This window comes from Manihot esculenta, chromosome 1 (assembly GCF_001659605.2).
Source record: "Manihot esculenta cultivar AM560-2 chromosome 1, M.esculenta_v8, whole genome shotgun sequence".
NCBI classification, from domain to species: Eukaryota; Viridiplantae; Streptophyta; class Magnoliopsida; order Malpighiales; family Euphorbiaceae; genus Manihot; species Manihot esculenta.
The window spans coordinates 33262358-33283895 of record NC_035161.2 but is presented as its reverse complement, the minus strand read 5'-3'; the positions used below and the strand labels follow the sequence as shown (position 1 = coordinate 33283895).

General features: G+C 33.7%; 3 protein-coding genes across 5 annotated transcripts; 2 read left to right on the top strand and 1 right to left on the bottom strand.

The window, feature by feature from the left end:
• The first annotated feature begins 5210 nt into the window (after nucleotides 1-5210).
• Nucleotides 5211-7729, top strand: LOC110601669 (protein RTE1-HOMOLOG). Of its 2 annotated transcripts, XM_021738898.2 has the most exons (3): nucleotides 5211-5347; nucleotides 6573-6855; nucleotides 7188-7729. In XM_021738898.2, the coding sequence occupies exons 2-3, from the start codon at nucleotides 6592-6594 to the stop codon at nucleotides 7605-7607; spliced, it is 684 nt and encodes a 227-aa protein (XP_021594590.1). In that variant the 5' UTR covers nucleotides 5211-5347; nucleotides 6573-6591; the 3' UTR covers nucleotides 7608-7729. The 2 variants fall into 2 exon arrangements, with proteins under 2 accessions (XP_021594590.1, XP_021594598.1); XM_021738906.2 differs by lacking the exon at nucleotides 5211-5347 and having other exon boundaries at nucleotides 5354-6855.
• A 749-nt stretch (nucleotides 7730-8478) lies between these two features.
• Nucleotides 8479-13007, top strand: LOC110601662 (thioredoxin H-type). Its single transcript, XM_021738885.2, has 3 exons — nucleotides 8479-8733; nucleotides 12424-12546; nucleotides 12654-13007. Exons 1-3 carry the CDS (start codon nucleotides 8644-8646, stop codon nucleotides 12795-12797), a joined length of 357 nt encoding a protein of 118 aa, XP_021594577.1. The 5' UTR covers nucleotides 8479-8643; the 3' UTR covers nucleotides 12798-13007.
• A 745-nt stretch (nucleotides 13008-13752) lies between these two features.
• On the bottom strand, nucleotides 13753-19459 carry LOC110601654 (beta-galactosidase 3). Of its 2 annotated transcripts, XM_021738872.2 has the most exons (19): nucleotides 19034-19459; nucleotides 18822-18917; nucleotides 18592-18704; nucleotides 18373-18439; nucleotides 18116-18208; nucleotides 17749-17892; nucleotides 17541-17629; nucleotides 17338-17443; nucleotides 17160-17247; nucleotides 16908-17026; nucleotides 16664-16828; nucleotides 16322-16500; nucleotides 16013-16122; nucleotides 15829-15938; nucleotides 15333-15443; nucleotides 15136-15249; nucleotides 14852-15054; nucleotides 14437-14773; nucleotides 13753-14355 (listed from the first exon to the last, which is right to left on the bottom strand). In XM_021738872.2, the coding sequence occupies exons 1-19, from the start codon at nucleotides 19202-19204 to the stop codon at nucleotides 14227-14229; spliced, it is 2544 nt and encodes an 847-aa protein (XP_021594564.1). In that variant the 5' UTR covers nucleotides 19205-19459; the 3' UTR covers nucleotides 13753-14226. The 2 variants fall into 2 exon arrangements, 1 of the variants encoding a protein (XP_021594564.1); XR_006351294.1 differs by lacking the exons at nucleotides 13753-14355; nucleotides 14437-14773 and having other exon boundaries at nucleotides 14960-15054; nucleotides 15333-15475.
• Nucleotides 19460-21538: the final 2079 nt, after the last annotated feature.

Below are 21538 nucleotides of genomic sequence, written 5' to 3'. Positions count from 1 at the left end.
AATAAAGAAAGTCTAGAGGTAAGGAGCAAGCCTCATCTACCATGGAAACTTAAATTTAGGCATGCAAATGGATATGGTACCTGCAGAAATTATATCATTCAAATATAAATTTGAAATATTATTAATATTTAAATTTATTTAAATTTAATTAAAATTTATCTTAAATTTGATTACTAGTATTTGAATAACATCTGAACCTATTTAATTTTATATGTTTTGATTAATCATTTGTATAGAAATATTTTTTATTATTAATTTATTAATTTTCATTTAAAAAATAATATTTTTAAAAAATATTTTAAATGTATTTATTTAAAAGTTTTATAATTAAAATATGTTAAATATAAAATTTTAAAATCAATTTTAATATTATTTAATGTATTTTAAAATATACGTTCCCTTAACAGTAATTTTAATTTAATATAATATCTTTTGTAACACGTAAGCAAATCACATCAAGTGGGACCGAATACTGACATTGCCACTATAGATATCTGAAAGGAAGGAGGCCCCGTTTGCAGTCCAATTCTGTAATTTTCTATGACAATTACGGGATGATTGCGATTCTCTTTTCTTTAATCTTCATATTATTTTGTAATTATCATCATAATGCGGGAATTTAGACATTAGATCCTACCTTATAATTTGATCCCAAAATTAAAGCTTTAAGTAATCAAATGAAAACAAAAATATCTCGTCAACGAGGTTATCTGCTAATGACGATTCAGATTCCCTTTTTTTGTTTTTTGTTTGTTTTTTTAAATTCATATTGTAAATATATAGGATAATTCACATATTATCTAATATTATTGATTTATAATTATATAAATATTTTTTTATTGAGCAATTTGTTTGGATGATTTTGATTTTTGGTTATGGTTAGTGGTGCATGTGCAATTAATTTTACCATATAATGTAAAAAAAAAAAAAAAAAATTCACCCAAAATGATTGAGTGTGATGTGAATTCATCACCATACCTCTTAACTGTTCCAATATCAGGAATAAAGTTGAAGTTATTTTTATAAAGAGAATGGTATAGGATGTAGACATATCCCTAACTTAATAAATTCCACTTTTAATTTTATTTTTTCAACTTAAATTCAAATTAGTAATTTATTAGACTTATTTAAGATTAGCTAGGTTATTGCAATGTGAGAGTGGAAGTTTGTGAATCTCCTTGTAGTTGGTCATAAAGCATGGGTCATCTTATGTTATATGAAATGCATGGTTTCTCTCTTGCTAGGCTTTAGGCCTCTGCATGCTATTGCCGACTGCAGGCAGCTCTCTTTCCTATCCTCATGTGAAACTGATTTTCACAGTCGTACATGATTCTTAGATCTCAGGGTTACCTTGCTGCTAATTCTTATGTGCTGCCTTTTTTTTGCCCTAGTTGTTGTTTCTCTATTGTTGCAGGTCAGTAAGATCTCAAATTCTCTCCAATCAACACCAAATAACCCTCAAAGGGCAAATCTTCAACATCAACAAACTTTCACTGTGTGAAATTTCAAAAATTCATTAATTAATTAATTTTTCAGTTAATAAATATATAGAGAAAGCCTACCTAATAGTTTATGAAAAGAAAAAAAGGTATTTATTAGATGGAAGAGAGAGAGAAGAGTATGTGCGGGAGTCCCAATAATAGAGTACTATCAATAGCTAGCGTATGTGTTGTGTTATATCGAGCCCTGTGTCTGTTCCCTTCCCAGATCTTGGATCATGCATGGTTGACTCGCCACACTCATTCCTCACACTTAATGCCATTTAATATTTAAAAATATTAATTTGACAAAAACAATTCATACCCATTATAATTTCTTTTAGATTTGTTTATGAAAATTATAAAAATCATGAATCAATTTTCTTATAAAATATTAATCCATTTTTAATTTAAAAAAAAATTGTCAAAAACATTAATGTGCTGCCAAGTCACATTATTATATCAATCAACTTGCATGTCATATTCTCATTCGCGCTGTGCAATTGCTGTGTATGGTTCCAGCAAACAGTGCACATACAATTGTATTACATTATTGGGCCATATGATTGCTTTCTTAGATAGCAGTAGAGAGAAATAAAAAGAATTACATAAATAATAAAAATAAAATTTTAAGGCATAGAGGCGAGGAGCCAAGCCCAGCGCAAACATTCTTTCAACTGCTTCCACACAATGAGAGGAGGAGTTGGATTTGGGTTTGGGTTTGATTTCGTGTGTTATAAGTAAATCAACATTTTCTGGGCATTTGCGGTCACTCCTGAAAGGCATGCTCTCGCATCGCATGCATGCTTGTCTTGGCCCACCATTCCTCCTTTTATCTTGAAATTTTTTCTTCTATGATGGGACCCTTCAGAATTTAGGGTTTGTTCCTATTCTCATTTCTATTACATATTAATCCTTCCTCCATAATTCAAGTTTAAAATTCTTATTCTTATTAAAATTAATTAATTTTATTTAATTTTCTCCACTATCTCCACATTAATTAGTGGTGTTCTAAGAAGATTGTAAAAATGGAAAAAATTTCCTTCCCGAATCATATCGAAATCTAGAGGACACACAATATATCAAAAACTCAGATTTTTTTTTTTTTTTAAAAGAAAAAAAAGAAAAGAACGAAAATGACACAAATAAAGTCCAGTTAAGATGTAATTGGCAGGCAATGAGAGATTCCATGATTTGAGTTGGGAGTCCAACGACAAGACTGGAATATCATACTTTCTTTAGACCATAAACCATGCCAAAATTTTCGTTGCTTACTCCTTTAAGGCCAATTTGATGAGATTTTGGTGCTTATATCTTCTGTTATTCTTGCCCTAATAATTATATATTATATGACATGACATCATTATATTACTAATTTTATTTTATTTTTTTTTTTTAAAAAAGAGAGTTAATATTGTCATGATGGAAAATCCACTTTGAGCGCAGGTGATATTTTCTTTCGAAATGGATTGCTATTTAATCAACATGGCATAAAATGACTTGAAGTTTGAAGGATTAAAAGAATTGAATTCAAAACTGGAGTCGGTAGAAGAAATTCAGATTTATAAGAGATATTTTATCTATTTCAAATAAAAAAAATTTGTAAAAATTTATTTTAATTGATTTTTTTTATCAAAATTAAATAAATTAAATGTAATTATATAAAAAATCATTTAAATTTTGTCCCTGTAAAATAAATAGTAGATTCAAAGGAATCAATTGTGGTGAAAGTGAGAAGTTTGCTTTTGAGAAGTGGTTTCTCTGCTGTCCCTAGTATGGAGGTAAGCTAGTGTATTAGGACTGAGGACCACCATTCTTTTATAATTATTTATTTATTTTTCACTTTTATTCATAATTTTTACCATATGGTGGTCTACACCAATTTTATTTCGTTTATGCATTAAATCAACTTGATCGTTAAGCTCATTACATAAAGGAAACCTATATGCTTCCTTTACGAGAAGCTCTGATTTAGCTGGTTTATTCGTAAAATCGGTTTAAACAATATTTAATAAAATCTTAACTTAAATTTTCTTTTACTGTACATTAAATAATAATTCAACAAAGCTTAGTATAATTTTAAGTTTTAAATTCTGATATATAAACAATAAGAAAAAGTTTATGCAAGGGAGTAGTGGGTTAGGCATTGACCTTAGCGATGCATTATAACCATTGAGTTGGGCAATTGAGTCTCGACCCTCTTGAACCAAAAATTCTTAAATGGGACCTCCTTTTGATGTGATTAACAAGAAGAGATGCACATGAGAAATCAAAGGTTTCCACACCTTGAACTCGATCTAGAGCTTGAATCTTGACTTGTTGAATGTGGATGGCTTTTGGGTTAGCTCATAGGCTTCACATTTTCAATGTTGTGAAATTTTCAGAATGTGGTGGAAAGTGGTTTCTGTTTTTCAACTTAATGTGGTGTAGTTAAGAGCTAGTCCTGCCAAATTTTTGTTGATGAATAGTTTTACTTCATCAAGAAGCAAAGTCAGTTGCCCACAAGAGGAAGTTTTTCTAATTGGGGAATTTGGTGTGAGCATGACATGGTCCTTTTAATTTAATATCCATCCCACTATACTGCCCTAAAAAATATACATAAGAAAGTCTTTTTAATTCTATAAAAATATCTATTAATTGTTTTTTTATATTAAAAATATTTAAATTTTTATATAATGATTAAATATAAATATTGACACAATTACTTAACTAATTAATATCTACAAATTTTCAGCTATTCTTAATTTTATACTTCTATGTATTAATGATTACCATTATTTTACTTACAGCTTTTGGTTATGACTTATGAGGATGCAACTATTGTGGTTTTATTGTTTTCTTTTTAAAAAAAATTGTCTTAAGATATAAATTATATATTTTCTTATATACAATTTCAATATTTGATCCTTCTTTCATTTTCGTTTGCATCGATTCATTTAAAAAAAAGTAAATAAAATTTTATATAATCTTACATGATTTCTATTTATTTCAAATAAAATTTCTGCTAAAAAGAAATTACGATTAACAAATAAAAAAAAACAACTTAGTTGAATTTTTGTGAATGTTATTGTAATATATAATTTTTATTTTTTGATATTATAATACAAATTTAATTTACATTCGGTTAGTTCGATTTAAAAATAATTAAATTAAATAAATTAAAAAAGAAATTTTTAATAAAAATTAATTTGAAAAAAATTAAATAAGTTTTAATTTAATATAATATTAATTAAAAAAAATATTTAACTTTTCAATAAAAATATAAAAACTTAATTTGTAAAAAAAAATTAAATTAAACTTATTTAATTTTAGCAAAAGTACAAAGGTTTATTTGAATTTATATTGTTAGATATTTACCAAAAGAAAGAAACTGGGCCCTGCCATATAATCGTATCTTGGGCGACAAGGAAGCCTTCCAGTGATGCCGGACTGGGCTTGGGCTAAGGTTTATCTGCCCATGTCTTCTGGCTCCTCTATTTTTGGCGTCCATGCTCCCATGTCTTGCAATTATACTAAGATACAAAAAAAAATAAAATTATAGTAGTATATTTTAATTTTATTTAATTTTATTTAAATTAATAATATTACTTCTTATATTAGCATTAATAAATAAAAAGGAGGAAATAAAATATTTTACATAACTAAAATAATAAAATTTGAAATAGCCAAAGCGTAAATATAAATTATACACAGAGCTAAAATTCATTTTTTCTTTAAAAGAAAACATCCAATGCAACGGCTGCCGGAAGCCCAAAAAAGAAGCCCATTAATTACTAGACTCTCATCTTGACCTGTCTAAACTACTCCGCTACTCAGTAAGCATCCAACCACAATAGATCGCTCCTCGCCTGCTTCTTTGTCCTCTCAAGGTATTTTCTTCTTCTCCATTCCCTACAGTTCCGCTCCCTATGGATTTTGGTAGTTTTTTTGTTCAATTTTTTTTTCTTTTATACTTGCATTCTCTAGGTTCCATACATTCACTGATATGAATCTGTTACGAACTGAATCATACTTGCTTACCTCTCTCTCTCTTTTAATTTGATTTGAAATCGATTCTCTTAATTGCATACAATAAGTTTGATCTGAGATTATTTGATTACAGCTATTAAGAAACCATCTTAAAAATTTTATAGAAGGCGACTGATTAGTGAATAGTGATTACCCATTTGGTTGGTATAAATATTGGTTTAACTTGACACTGTTGTACCATAATTACGAATATGATACACGATAGTAGCTAATTTGGATAACTGAGCAGCATTAATTTGGAACAGTGTTAGAATTTGCGTGGTTCACTTGTTTGCTCGGCATATGCAAAATAAGGAAGTGGTTTGCACTGAACTTTAGGGTTGCTCTTCTGGGTGTGCTAACAAAAGGGAAGTAGAGACATGATGGATGCATGTGCTTGGGGAAACGTTTAGGTGGAATGGAGGGTTTTGTTGGATCTAAGTTTGGGTTAGTGAAGGCTGTTTGCTGCTTGATGAATTAACTAGGAAAATATTTGTGCAAGGGGTTATATGTTTTATGGAAGGACAAAAACCAGGAATTTTTCTGTTTGGGATGGGTAATGATCTTATATCAAGGGAATGAATGGTTGTGAAGAGTCCAGATATATAATGCCCTCATGAAGCATTTTTGTATAGTTTTGCATTATTAAAATTAATTGCTTTATACATGATTTAAGATCTTACAAGTTCTAATGAAGGACGTTCTCTCTTCGAGTGATAGAGTCCCTTGGAATATACACTAGATAACAAATTTATCTATGGTCACATTTTTTAATTTTTAAGCTACATTTTTTTTAATGTTTCGCTAATTTTAAACTTGCGGAACAATATCATGTTTCAGGCTTTCAATTATGTTTAACTTGCAGAACAAACTTTTCCTTTTCCAATCAATACATGGAAAGTTCATTTAAAATGGGCTTGCAAGGATTACTGAATTTTTTTGTTTTTGCTTAAATTTATATATTGATTTGCAATATTTCTATCCGATAAACTTTATTTGTCATATTCTTCTATTCTTATATCCAGAATAACACACACACACACACATATATATTTCATGAGCATCTAATTTCTCAAGAAAATCTAGTGTTTCACAAATTCTGGTGATGGAAGAAAATGTGGATCCTGAACAGCAGATGGTTTTTGAAGATCAGCAAAGCATGCGGATTGATCCTAAAAGAGCACGGTTTCCCTACTGCATTGTCTGGACACCCCTCCCTGTAATATCATGGCTCATTCCTTTCATTGGCCATATTGGCATATGCAGAGAGGATGGGGTAATACTGGACTTTGCAGGGCCTAATTTTGTCAGTGTTGACAATTTTGCATTTGGTTCAGTGACTCGTTATATACAGATTGACAAAGAAAAGGTATATTTTATTTCTCTTAATCTGGATTCTGAATTAGGTTTCCATCTGCAATGATTAGACTGAAATATGAGTGGCCCTCATGCTGTGCATTATTCTGGGAATTTGGTAATCATTTTAACTGTGGGGCTTGGAGTCTATGACGTTGACTATGCTTTTGACAGTAAATTGATTGCAGTATGCCTTTGTGCCTCAGATATGGTTTGTGCAGCACTGTTTATTACAAGCTGACATTATATTGTATACAATGTGATCAAGTAAAGCTGCCTTGCAATAGATGCTTATCGGTGTATTTCAACTTGTTTTTAAAATTATTCCCCTTGAATGTTGGCCAGGAATGTTCCAGTTCTCTCCGTCCATCTGCATGCATAAGTGAGGATGACGAGGATCTAACTCGAAGAGGGACATTGACATGGGATGATGCATTGCGGAAGAGCACGCAGGAATTTCAACATCACTCGTACAGCCTGTTCACTTGCAATTGCCACTGTTTTGTTGCCAACAGCCTAAACCGATTGGGTTTTCACTCTGGTGGGTGGAACGTGGTGAACCTTGCTACTTTGATGTTCATCAGAGGTCATTGGGTCAGTACAGGATCAATTGTGCGATCTTACTTACCATTTGTCGTGGTGTGTGGTCTTGGACTGATATTTGGTGGCTCGACCTTTTTAACTTTTCTGGCCTTCTTTACCTTCTTTCTTGTGGGTTGGTTTCTTCTTGGTAGCTATTGTTTTAAGAATTTGATCCAGTTGTAGCCCTTCTGTTATTTGCTCTTCTTCCTGTAAAAGAAAAGTCGTTAAACGAACTTGTAGTTCAGGTGTACACACAAAACAATGGAAACTATAAATACTGCGCTTTAGTTTCTTCGGTGGACAAACATCCAAGTAATTGTTTTGGCAGCCACTCAATTAGGAAAACTATATATTACTATTTCCATATATAATTATGTAACTGAAAATTTTTATTTTAAATTTTGATAGGTCTTATCAAGTTTAATCCTTAAATTTTTGTTTTCTAATTTGGATAGGTGTTTATAAAGTTTTATCCTTAAATTTCTGGTTTCAAATTTGGGTAGGTAATTATAAAGTTTTATCCTTAAATTTTTGTTTTCAAATTTGGATAGGTAGTTACAAAGTTTTATCCCTCCTTACAAAAAGAGAAAGTAATTTCTTTTTCAAGTAATTGGTTTCGATATTGTAAATCATATTATTTCTCTCTTATAATCTTTGTTTATTTATTTTTATTAATTAATTATTTTAAAATTATTATTATTTTTTATATTATAATAATATTTAAATTAACTATTATAATTATATTTAATTTTATAATAATAAAAATATTAATGCTTCAATATTTTAGTTAAAACTAAGTGGACCGCAAAACAAAGTCAACTCATCACGGTGCTATAAAGTTTATGTTATAACACGATCACAACCACAAGTTCAAGCTACATACATAGACTTCACATATACCGTAAGATAAACCACGTCAACTCACTTGAACAAATCCGACGGCTAGAAGAAGACAAGCGAGCATAGCTACAGTCCACTAATGTACACAGTAATTTTGTCCTCTAAAACGTCCAGGGCATTGCTATTTTGCATGGGAGTCTCCGTGGAGACGCATCCTTTAGCCGTTACGTAATCGGTAGCAGAGCAATTCTTATGCTCATGGCAAACCTGTAATATATCCAAAGATTAGGTGCATTTTCAATCGCGATCGGTATTAAACAAACCCAATTTCGCAACCAGGAAGCAAAAGCACTTTCAAACTTTTGAGAGAATACCGGGGATGGCAGCAGAAGAGGGACAAGTGATTGGTTGCCACACTGTTGAAATATGGAACGAGCAGTTGCAGAAGGCAAATCAATCCAAGAAGCTGGTATTAATTTTATACAATCATGTTCTTTTTTTTTTTTTTTTTCTTGTTTGAGTTTTGATTAATAATGCGAAATTTCTTGATTTTGAGTTATGGATTCTGTAGCTGTAGCACTTTTTGTTTTCAATAATATTCCTTTCCAATTTTTTTTTTTTTGGTTTTTATCTGTTTAGATTTTTCTTAAACTCTGGATTCTGTTTTGTTCTTGATGACTGGGGCTGGGAATTGTGCATCTGAGGTCGTGAGTTTATAATTATGGGGAATCTATGACGGTGGATGTTTTTTACGTGCTTATGTGATCATATATCAGCAAGGATGTGCTCAACAGGATGCATTGTGTGTGTATGTGTGTGTGAATTTTCATTGGGACGTGATCCAAACATATTTAGCTGGTCTCGAAGTTTTCATTTCGATGTGATAATGATTTGTACTTGGATTCTGGAGTGAGAGTGAAAGGTTCAATTGATGATTTGGTGATTGATGGTTACGGGGGAATTGTTTTTCGTGATTGGATCTGGACTTGGGCCTCCATAGATTTTTAAATCATGCATGTTGGGCCATGTTCACAACCATATCTAATAGGCATAAAAAATAAAGCCTTTAGGGATAAGGAAGGCGATAGCGATGCGTAGATTTTCCTCAGCGGTGAAGGATGAATGTTTATTGGTTATGCAACTCAAGTAATTTATAAAATTTTCCCCCTGATTGTTGATGTTTTAGTCTCGTTTGGTATGTTGTGGCTGGTTAATAATTTACCTTCTTTTGTGGTAGTTGCAACAAAACAATGAATTTCTTTTTTTATAAAAGAAAAATTCATTAACCAACCAACTAAATTCTCAGAGAGGATACAAAGTAAACTTGGTCCATAGGGTTATATGAGAAAGACTGATCATGCAAGACTTTTTCGACCAAGCAATGAGCCGCATTATTACAATTGCGGTTGACAAACTGGAAACTTGCTTCGGAAAATGATTGAGCTAACACTACTAATATCCCTAGTTAGCCCCGCAAAGTCTCCTTGAATATTCTACCCTTAACGAAATGAATGACTTGCTTTGCATCACCTTCCAAAATGATAGACCGTAAACCCATTCTGTGAGTCAAGAAGACATCCTCCTGACCTGCAAGAGTTTCCAGAAATAAGGGGTCAACAATAGCAGGGTGTAGTTTACAGCTCCAACCCAAAGGCAATCCTTGGCTATTCCTTGCAAGCGCAGCAACAGCCTCTACATATCTTTTAACACTAACAGCTGCAACGAAATTTATCTTCACAGTTGTAGTAGGGGAGGAAGTCCAATTCTGAGGAATAGAAGCAAACCTGATTTTATCTTTCCCTCTATTTCTGACAACTGCATAAAACTCTTCATGGGCGAAGATGGCTTGTTGAATCACTTCTAAGCTACTAGACTCCTTATTGTGGAAAATCAGCCTATTACGGCTTTTTCCAGATGAACCACATTAGAAAAACTAGGAGTTGGATCCAATTGCACCCTTGCTCTTGCTGTCTCGAAGGAGTTGTAAGCTCACTCCAATAATCTGCCATTCATGAACCGGAGAGAAAGGAGGCCCGTATTTGGAAAGGAGAATTAATCCATATTTCCAAAACTCTGGGACACAGAAAGAATAAATGTCTAGCTATCTCCACTTCACCACAGAAACTACAAATCTACAGTCCCGGGGGATATGAGATATTCTCCTGTTGAGACCCCCCAAATCGGTATCGTGTCTTGTACCAGCTTTCATGAGAAAACAGAAAGCTTTGTGTGAAGATTAATGCTCCAGACGGTTCCAAAACTTCTCATCTCTTTGATTAGAAACTGGCCTCAGTCTTGCTATATCCTGATTCTCTCTGGTCCTATTGATTTCTCTAGCTATAACATATCCCTACTTGACCGAGTATGTTCCCTTTTTATTATAATGCCAGACGAAAATGTCATCCCCCTGAAACATGCTCACAGGGATAGCCATTATGTTGTTTACCTCTTCTGGCGTGCAGTTTTCCTCCATTGCCCTGACGTTCCTGGAATTGAAGTTTTCATCAATCAACTGCTTAACCCAAACCACATCCTAATAGTTATCACTTTTAATAGCAGGAGGATTAAGATAAGGCTTAGGAATCAAGAGGCCTAGCTTACGCAAAACTGACTCTCTATTTCTCACCTGCCGCTGAATCCGTTTCTCTAAAATGTATTTCCCCCGACCTGCCACCGAATCCCTTTCTCTATAATGTATTTCCCCCACATTATACTTTGCCAACTCAACCAAGCATTAGTAGAGCATCTCGCTTTCATGAATAATGTATGGGGACAATACGTACCTTTTTAAGACCCAGGCAAACAAAAATTGAGGTCTAGTTAGAACCCTCCACCTTTGCTTAGCTATAGGGCTTTATTAAAATCTACTAAATCCTTAAAGCTCATGCCACCATATAAGCTTATTCCGCCACATCTTTCCCTAAGCAATCCAGTGTAATTTCCTTTCATCCTTTTGCTGACCCCACAAAAAATTTGCAACCATACTATCTTTTGCATAATCTTATTGGAATGGTACCCCACAGATTTTATTTATATAAAATTCTAGTTCCTTTTTTTTTTCTGTGATATGGTTATATATTCTTTTTTGGATTAGTGGCCATTTTCATCTCTATACTTGTTTCGTAAGTTTAATTTAACCTATTTTTAACTTTTTGTTTAAATTAATCTAAAAAGTTTCAATTTTAGTTCAGTTAGTACAAAAAATACAGAATTGAGTTTATTGATTTCTAGCCGAAATTAAGGTAACAATAAATTTAGACCAACAATCATGAATTTAAGCTTTTTATTTATCTAAATCAACAAAATCAAGAGATTTAGCTCAAAATTTTAATTTTGATTTAAATTGATCTTATTGAAAATTTTGAGTTTTTGGAAGTAGGTTAAATTAAACCTCTCAATTAGAACAGGGGTGAGATCAAATATTTGGTAATTATTTTTTAACTTTTTTTTTTGAAAAACATTTGTTTCAACAAGGAGAAATTTACTTTCGTTTTTATTTTATTCAGTAGAGTAACACGTCTGCTGTTTAGGGAATGAATGAAATAGTATACATAGGTCCTCTATACGGTGAAAAACTGTCTGTCTACTACACCTTTGTTTTTTCTGCTGGCTTGGATTGTTTACTGTTGTCTATTTATCATTCATGGGTATTTTCTTAATTCTATATATCCCACAGACTGCTCACTCGATAACATTGTTAATTGTTTTTAGTAACTGTTAGCTAAAGAGTAGTATTTCTTGATCCACTATCTAATCACTCTAGCTAATGTTTGACCATAGTGAAAACACCAAACATTGCCAAGAAGAACCTTTATATGCTGTGTATGCTCTATAGATTTCTGAGCCATTTGTCTTGAGGTCCACAGAAAAGGAGAAGTATTTCATGGACGCCTTTTACAGTTATTTTCTTTTCCCTTTATATCTTGCTCTGGGGTTTGGACCCAATAACTTGGATGGGCATTGGGCAAGATGCTGTTATCGGATTTTGGTGGCATTCACATATCTTGCATTTAAAACAGAAATAAAATTCCCGAGTACCTTCAATGCTCGCATGTGAAAGTTTAACGAGTTTGCTATTATTTCCAACTGAAACCTTTCATTGTGTTTTTTCTTTTTCTTTTTTTTTTTTTAATTTATATTGATCTTGGGTTTGATGAAGGTGGTTGTTGATTTTACTGCTTCATGGTGTGGACCCTGCCGTTTCATTACTCCCTTCTTAGTAGACCTAGCCAAGAAGCTGACCAATGTTATCTTCCTGAAGGTGGATGTGGATGAATTGAAGGTAATTTAAAATTAAAATAAATAAATAAATCAATGAAAGGCCTTTGGTTGATTAGATACTAATTGTGCAGTGAAAACCTTAATCAGTACTGATATTCTTGTCCGCAGACGGTTGCTCAGGATTGGGCTGTGGAAGCAATGCCAACTTTCATATTCCTTAGAGAGGGAAGTATTGTGGACAAGGTAGTGGGAGCAAATAAAGATGAACTGCAGAAGACTATAGCAAAGCACATGGCTACTGCTTCTGCTTGAAAATGTTAATTTCCATGTGTTTTTACTATTTCCATGAGTAGTTTGTGTTCTTTTAAAATGTTAGAGCATGTTTGGGATTAAGGTTTAACTGTTTTTCAAAAATTATTTGATGTTGTTGAAGAGAAGAACATATTGAAATGGTTTTTTTTGTTATTTTACATTTATATTATTAGAATTGCCAATTTTATAATAAAATTAAAATTAAAGGTCTGAAGTTTTTAATGAATATTTTTGAGATGTTGCTTCTCTTGATAATAACTCGAACAGTAATGGCAGAAAAATTGTTTACTGTGTCATTCTGGTGTATTCTTGCTATGGAATTCTGTTACTGGGAGTGGTTTACTTAATTTATGTTTGCTTGAAAGGTGTGTAGATATTCCATATGTGTCGCAAATAATGTTCATTTGCCTGATAAATTAGAGTTTATGCATCTTCAAAATTCATACGAGTCTAGGGCAGACTGCCGCTTAGGTTAATTGGGGGTTGGTTTAGCCTTGGAAGTGGCGTGGTGCACGGTGGAGTAGGAGGTGAATTTCTGCACTTCTTCCACCGGGAATGCAGTCTTCGCAGCTTGGTCTGTCATGTAGAGCTTGTTATACAAACTGATTAGGCACTTAATACATTTGCTTTCTGTCCTCGGGCAAAAGGCAAGGGGATTGAGACTTCTGTTATGCAATAAGAGGGGGCGGATACTGAAAGCTTTGAGAGCTATTGGGTTAATCTAGGGCTGTTGTTCTGCTTTTCAAGTTGTCATCTTCTGGTTGCGCTTTCGATGGAATGGGAATATTTGCCACACCGATACAATGTACAATATGTTCAAAATTGCTCCAGCAAACTTGAAAGTGGTGTGCTAAAGTTTTCCTTTTCTTTCAGTAAATTTTTGCAGCTGGTGGGTGCCCAGAAAATGAATGGAAAAAATTCCAGGACAGAGTGAAGTCTGGAGACTAGCAAAATATGCAGAAGACAAAAGCTTTTCTAAATTTCTGCAGGAAACTGCACAACAATGGTCAGGATCCGCTCCCAACATAAACAAACTCGGGGTTTGATTTTATCAAACCTGATACAAACATTTAACCAAACCACACCACTAGAAAACTTAAAACACCTCTTTTTCCCAGTGCCCACATCCAGTTAAAACGGGTGGGGACCGGGGATTCAAATTCACCTTAGGCCCTAAATTGCAGGAACCCAGGGAATTGCTATCTAACACCCTCTAATTTACTGTGGTACATTAGCCCACTTGGAGCACTAATTGCCTTGAGCAACAAACACCTTTTGCCACAGCTTCTCCAACTTTTAAAAGCTGTGGCGCTAAACCTATCTAAATAAGAAAAAGCCTTTCCTGTAGTCTTCCCTATTGTTCATGCTGGTAATGTGTAGTTAAATACTAGATGCAATATAAATTAGTATTTTCTCAATATTTCCCTGTCTAACCTCTCCAGTTAGTTGGAGCACAGACAGCTTCAACGGACAACCGCTTCAAAACATTTGGACATGGATCTCGGCCAAAGTTACTGTTGGATATGGTGACTGTACATCTCTGCTTCCCTATACACTTCTGTGAAAAAGAAACAATACATGGTGAGAAGACAATATATGCTTATAGATTTTAGAAACGATGGAGTAATGTTAAAACTACCTTCTCAACGATATCATATGAAGCAGGAGCATGGCAAGGTCCTTGCTGGTAGCTCCCACAAGTTCCCAGAGGAGTTCCAAAGCTTGCAAATTTAATGGAAGAAATAGATTGGCCTACGCTACACCGCAGGTGAACCTTGGGGCTATGGAACTCTTCTGCTCTTCCATAGCTCTCAATGTGCCAATTCTTGAGAGTTGGATGAAACTCGGCTACCTCAGCACACACACTGGTCGTTGATCTCTTCACAAGAGAAATTCTAGAGGGATTTCCTCCAAGTTCCTCAAAAACTACCAAGAGATTTTGGGTTGGCTGCAACCATGATCGAGGCACATGGTACCTGCAAATTGAATTATTATCACTAAATGATTTCTTTTCCTATAAAATTGCAGCATATCACCGTCTTTTGAGTAATTACCATCGCTGGGTCGGTTGACCACAACCAAGCTGACACTTGGGAGGACGGAATGTTCCTTCATAGCTGCACCCATTGCAATTACCAGTGGCATATGCAGTCCAGTATCTTCCTATGCTCTGCCCATTAATCCATATTTGGCCCTTTCCCATACCCTCCATGTCCAAAGCCAACGGTTCATCCCCATCAGGCGCATTGAAATAGGCCTACAAAGTTAAAACAGACTGAGTTGGAATCTTCTACACAAATGGTAATTTTATGCAACAACCTGATATCGTATTTCATACCTTATGCCATGTTAATGGTTGCTGTCTTTGTTCCACTAATGATGCTGCCATCCAGCCAACAGAGGAAACACTATTGGGAGAAACTAGGTTCATGGCTTCCCCTTTCAACCCAACCTGTTTAAATAGATAGCAATCAGGGAAAGATTTCAACCAGTGTGAATTAAAATACTGAGATAAGAGAGGTCAGAATCCACAACCTGATATGTCCATCTTTGCCAGGTTAAATCCCATTTTCCCTGGTCAAGCCCATGCAGTGCAACTGGACCTTGTATTCCTGTGTTCCATGTCTCAAAGTGTCCGCCCACATTCTTCAAATAAACAAGATACATTCATCAAACGCCTATAGACAGTGGATATAATATCTATTATCAAAATTAGAAGTGAATGAATCAAGCTGATAGGAGGTTCAACACGCTACTGTAGATTGGGCTTGATACATGGAACTAGTTTCTTATTTATTTTCAGCTAGTTATTACTGAGAACCAAACCCACATTCAGATGCACAACCTTATTCAGTTTGCTATACTTCCATACCAAAACTTATCATAATACAAGCATTTATCTCATGCATTTTAAGTTCACTAAGCATCCAATTTAGTTGTACAGATTTCTAGTTCTTACGGTAGGTCATATCTCTAATATCACAAGAACTACACCATCCTCAAGTAACAAAGGTAGGGAAGAGAAACTAACCTGCAATCCAACAGTAATGCTCAGCAATGCAATTTTGTTTTTTCCAGCATGCAAATTGACCTTTCCAGTATATGTAAACCTCCTATTCTCCCTTGTACCAAAGGCAGAACCTAGAAAGATGCATGCTTGATAAGATTAAATGGCCAACTCTAGAAGATAAAATATAGATCGTGCATTTATATACCTGAAAGTTCTCCATTAACAAAGATATGCACAGCATGGCCTGCTGATTGAACAATGAGAGTAGGAAGTTCCCCTCCATGTAGAAAGGATTCAGATGAACCAATATCAACACTGTAGGCACATTGAGAAGTATGAGATAAGTATAACTGCTTAATATGACTCTAGATTCTGAGTTAAAAGACACGGGTAAAAGATTGGGTTTTAATATTGTTTGATGCAAAAGAAAAGCACGGCAGATCAACCAACAATTAATACATGCTAAAATCTCCAGGTGAGCATATGGGAGTGCCACTGAGGTAATCAGTCTCACCTAGTGATGTACCACAAGTAATCACTAGCATCCCTTGTGACATTTATCTGCTCCAAGAGACCAAGAGCAGTGAATGTCGAGCTGTCATCAAGAGATGTAGTATCCTCATTATAACTCTCCCATGAAAGCATATCAGCATTTACTGGCAACATTTCCAGTTGAGATGTTTGAACTCCAACCTACAAAGTAACAGAACCAAAACTGAGGAGCAGAAATAAATTTTTTCTTGAAAATTTGAGTTCTTTTTCTTATTCTTTTCTTTGAAGCATGAGTTTTTACTAGAGATAGCAAATAATTATGCCATGTCATGGTCACACTAGGTAATCAGAAAAAAATGCACACCTTCGCAGTATTAAAGACCACATTTCTGCAATCAGGAAGGATACTGATGGACCAAGGTGGCAAGTTATAGTGCATATTATTGAATAACACCCTTGTAGTCGATTTTCTATCATAGTTTGCAAGAAAAGCTGCACAATCTCCTGATTCTGAAGAGTACATGTGAGCCTGCGAAATTGCATAAATGTAAACATAACTAAATTACATAACTTTCTGGACAAAAAGTGTGTCGAGGAGTTGGGAAAACCTGTTGATAGCTCCCTAATTGTGTCACAACAGGATCAGTTGACACTAAAGCTCGTTCACACATCTTAACAGACCTATGAAGCTCCTTTAAATGACCATATTTCGGCTGCCTGATCAAACCTATCACAATTGTGCAGTAGAAGCAATTAGCTGTATTACACCCATTAGAAGTGAACTGGGAATACCAACCCCTCAAGTTGATTTGCTTCACAGTATTAACTTGGTTTTAAACATCACAAATTATCATCCTTACCAAATTCATCTATTGGCGCATCATAGTCATAACTGGTAGTAATGAAAGGACCTCCAGCACTGCGACCAAAATTGGTCCCTCCATGGTACTGTTTCATATGACATGGGAAACAAGTTTCACCAACAAAAGAAGAAATACCAACTTCTATCCATGCTTAAAATGAAAAAAAGGAGCTGACCATATAGTAATTAACAAAAGATCCTCCTTTCTGTATGAAACGAGCAACGGCAAATGCCAAATCTTCAACTGGACGCTGGTGAATTGGACCACCAAACTCCGTGAACCTTCATAATTTATTTCAAAAGAAGAAAAATTAGTTAAAATATAATTCATGCTAAATTGGTAAATCTGAACTAACCAATCAAATCATGGAAGGCGTACCATCCACTCCAAGCCTCAGTCCACATTGTAGGCTTGTATGGTTTGTTGGGGGAGAAATAATCACAGTAAAATCCATTGCACGTGTTTATCTATCGATTGAAAAAAAAAAAAATTTAAGGACTCATGTCATTACTCATTCAGTAGGATTAACTTTAATAGAAAAACACCAACTCTATATCTTCAACTGGTAAAGTCTCAAACTACTTACAACTGGATCTGGAGCATCTTCTTCCTTGCACATCACCCAAGGCACCCCAGTTCCTGTTTTGAGTGCCATATTTGCTGCCCAAGTCATATAATTATAACCAGCAGCACCAAGTAGCTTACTTTCTGACCCATACTCATTCTCAATCTGCACATTTCACAAAAAATATAAAGAAAAAGAAGAAAAACAGGATTCCATATTAGTAACATAACTTGTTGCCAGGATTAAAGAATTTATTCCCTCTTTTTTCTTATTTTAACTACACAATCATCAACTTATAATTAGCATTTGAACTCATCAAGACAGTTCGATAGACTAAACTAAAAGTAACAACAGAACATGCCACTATATGGGGTACTCAAAACAATACCTGAGAGAGTATAATGGGGCCACCCTGTGATTCAAACAAATGTTCACTCTTCATCAGGTCCACAATCTTCTCAGTGAACCCTTGCATTGCTCTCTGCAACAGCATATGAGGTTCTTTATTACAATGGTATTAAATATTGTAAAATCCAAGATGTTGCTCAAGTTGCAATCGTCCTGCTTTGACTAATTACATAATTCAATTGAGATGAACCATGAAATAAACTAATAAAAAAACAAACGGGGACGAAGATAGGAAACCTTGAAAGGCTCATTGTCTGTTCTAAAGCTGATGCCTGGGACATACTTCAGCCAAACAGGAAACCCTCTACAAATAAAATTAACCTATGCAAATTAGCATCACTGGTAAACAAAAATCAAGCAAAAAAAAAAAAGGTTAAAACACAAAACCCAGTTGCGAAACATCCAAAATCAGAAAGAGAGGAAGCTAGATTCAGAGGAAGGGGAAATTTTAGTTACCCAAAATTCCACTCTGCGCAAATGTAAGGTCCAATACGAAGATGGCCATAAAGGCCTGCTTTCTGTATTGTCTTTATGAATCTCACCAGGTCATATCTCCCTTCAAAATTGTACTATAATCCACACAGCAAACACAAATTACTAGAAAATAAGCTAACAAAAAAAAAAGCAACTCTGCAGAGACCTAAAAACGCACACAGGGAGACACAAGAGGGAGTAAGTAGAGGTACATTTCCAGGAGTAGGCTCATGCACATTCCAGAAGACATAGGTCTCAACCACATCAATTCCCCCATCTTTCGCTTTCAGTATCAGATCTTCCCACATCTACAGAATCCCAATTTCTCAAGAAAAATTAGATACAGCAGCCAAAAATGAACAAGTTAAAACAAAATTTTAAATAAATAAAGAAGAAGAGGAAAAATGGGAAAGTTTTAGCATACATCAGGAGTGCTTCTGGGGTAATGGATGGAACCAGAGAAAAGGATTCTCCTTTGGCCATTGATAACAATTGCCTTGCTATCATAGGTCACACTACATTGGATTAGCTGAGAACCCAAACACATAACCAAGCAAACCAAACTCAACAACATGGAAACTGAGCTAGTTCCCATCCTTGATTCTTCCCTTCACTTGCTCTCTGCAGCCGTGAAATGAAAGCAGGAAGGGAGAGAGAAGGAAAAAAGAAAACAAAACAAAAGGGAACTCCTGGTTGTGGTTTATTGTGGAGCAAAAACAAAAGGGTTCATTGCCACTTTGGAGTCCACACTTTGACAGGTATCAGACAGTAAGCTTAGCTTAGCAGAGCAATAATATATAAGAAACGCGTATGCAGCTATTCACAAGTGTCAATCGGACTACTAAAGCAGTGATAATAAAACTAAAACCCTGACACAACAACAGGGGAAAAGGGCCATTTGCAACAGTAAATCTAACAAGCTTTCCTTTTCTGCACCTTTATTTACTCTCCTTTATTCTTCAAGGTTGGCTAAGCTATTAACTAGTTTCCTTCCATTTTATCGAACCGGTTGGATTTCTCGATCAGATTGTTAGTTTTCTGTTTTGAGATTATTTATTTTTTTACCGTTGTACTTAATTGTTGGAGTTTTATTTACCATCTAATATAGAAATAAAATGTTAATTTAGTATTTAATAATGTAAGAATGTAAAGGTAATTTCAGTGTGTGGGTTGGTTCGTCTTTTTCTTATTATTTATTATTATTAAATAATACATTATTAGTGACCTGGCACTGGTAATCCCTTTTGGTAAAGTCGTAAAGAGCGGTTGGGTTTGACCTGTAATTATGGATGTTGACCCAGGGGTATTCTTGTAATGAAATAGTAAGTGGCGCGCCCACGGACACCAGCATAATGCTCAAGTTGCTGCTTCTGTCTCGCTTGCTCGTCTTTTTCTCATTTTCCTAGTAAATTACTTAAAAGCCCCCCTCAAATAAATAAATAACTTAACTGATATTTGGAATGATTTTACGCTTCAATTTTAATTTTTATAGAAAATAATTTTTTTTATTCATAATAAATATATTTAAATAAATTTAAAAAATTTTAAATTCTATTTTCCTTATCTCCAACCTCCATTTCAAAAATAAAAATTATTTTCATGCTTTTAAGTCGTAAAAGTTGAAAACTTTAATACCTACCAAACTACTTTAGGAATGAAGAGGGGAAAAAAGGAAAACCAATAAAATGTAGTATGCAATTTTAATATTGAGAGAGGGATAGTACGAATACAATGAAGTGAAGGTTGGCATGTGAAAGCTGGAAGCTTCCCATTTTTATTATTACTATTGTTTTTGACACAAAATGCATGTGGTTCCAATTAATGACACAATCTCCCGTTTGCCAACTTTGCTGTCTGAAATCTTTGTTCTCTTGTTTATATCTCTGTTCAACAACTCAACAAGAGACAACCCATGGAAGATTATGAAATAATATTCATTTCTTTAATTCTTCTTCTGGGACGTATGTGCAAAATTCCCACTTCCATCAAATTGACTTCACTTGGACAATTTTTGTAATTTTTTTTCTGTGTAGTTATTTTTTTATTATTTAAAAAATGGATTTTATCAGGCTTTAACGTAATTCCTAAGTAAAATAAATAAATAAAAAAAGTTAAAGAAAAATATTAGCCCCAATAATACAAACCCACTTTCCAATTAATTTATTTCAATTATAAATCACCTTTTTAATTTATTAATATATTTTTCACTTATCATGTGAAATTTATTATTTTCAAGAATAACGTAGAAATATGATTTATATAATTTTTAATAAAATGATATGAGCAAAGCTTATTTTAAGAAAAATGCATTGAATAACCAGATACATTAATATAGAGAGAATGAAATAATGAGGTGAGGTCAATATTTTAATTAAGTTAAGACGTAGTGTTTCTGTATAGCAATTTCATGATTTAATTACTATAAAAATATTAAATAATAAAAGTAAAACTGCTTTTTTATAGAAGGGAAGGGAAGGTATATGATCAATGATGTGGGGGCTAATATTCACATCATTTTCAAAGAAAGGTGATAGAAAATCTTAACTAGCAAGATTTTGATAGCTAGGGTTTCTTCCAAATATACAAACTCACACTTCAATCCTTTCTTTGGTTGTAGATTATTTTCATTCACAGAATTGTAGACGTAACCCATTAATAAAATCTAATAGGTTAATTATTTCAGACGAAAAAAAAAGTTGGTTCAAAAATTTTCTTTCAATTTAAATATACATAAGTCAATGATATAATTTTTTTTTAAATGAAAATCGAGGATTGGGATAGTAGAATCTGAAATCTTTAAGATTTACTGAAATGCATTTACCACCAAATTAAGATTGTGAGTGCTAAGTCAATCATATAATTAAAATATAAATTAAAATTATAACAATTTTAATTAGATTTTATATACAAGTGAAAATATTTGTCCATA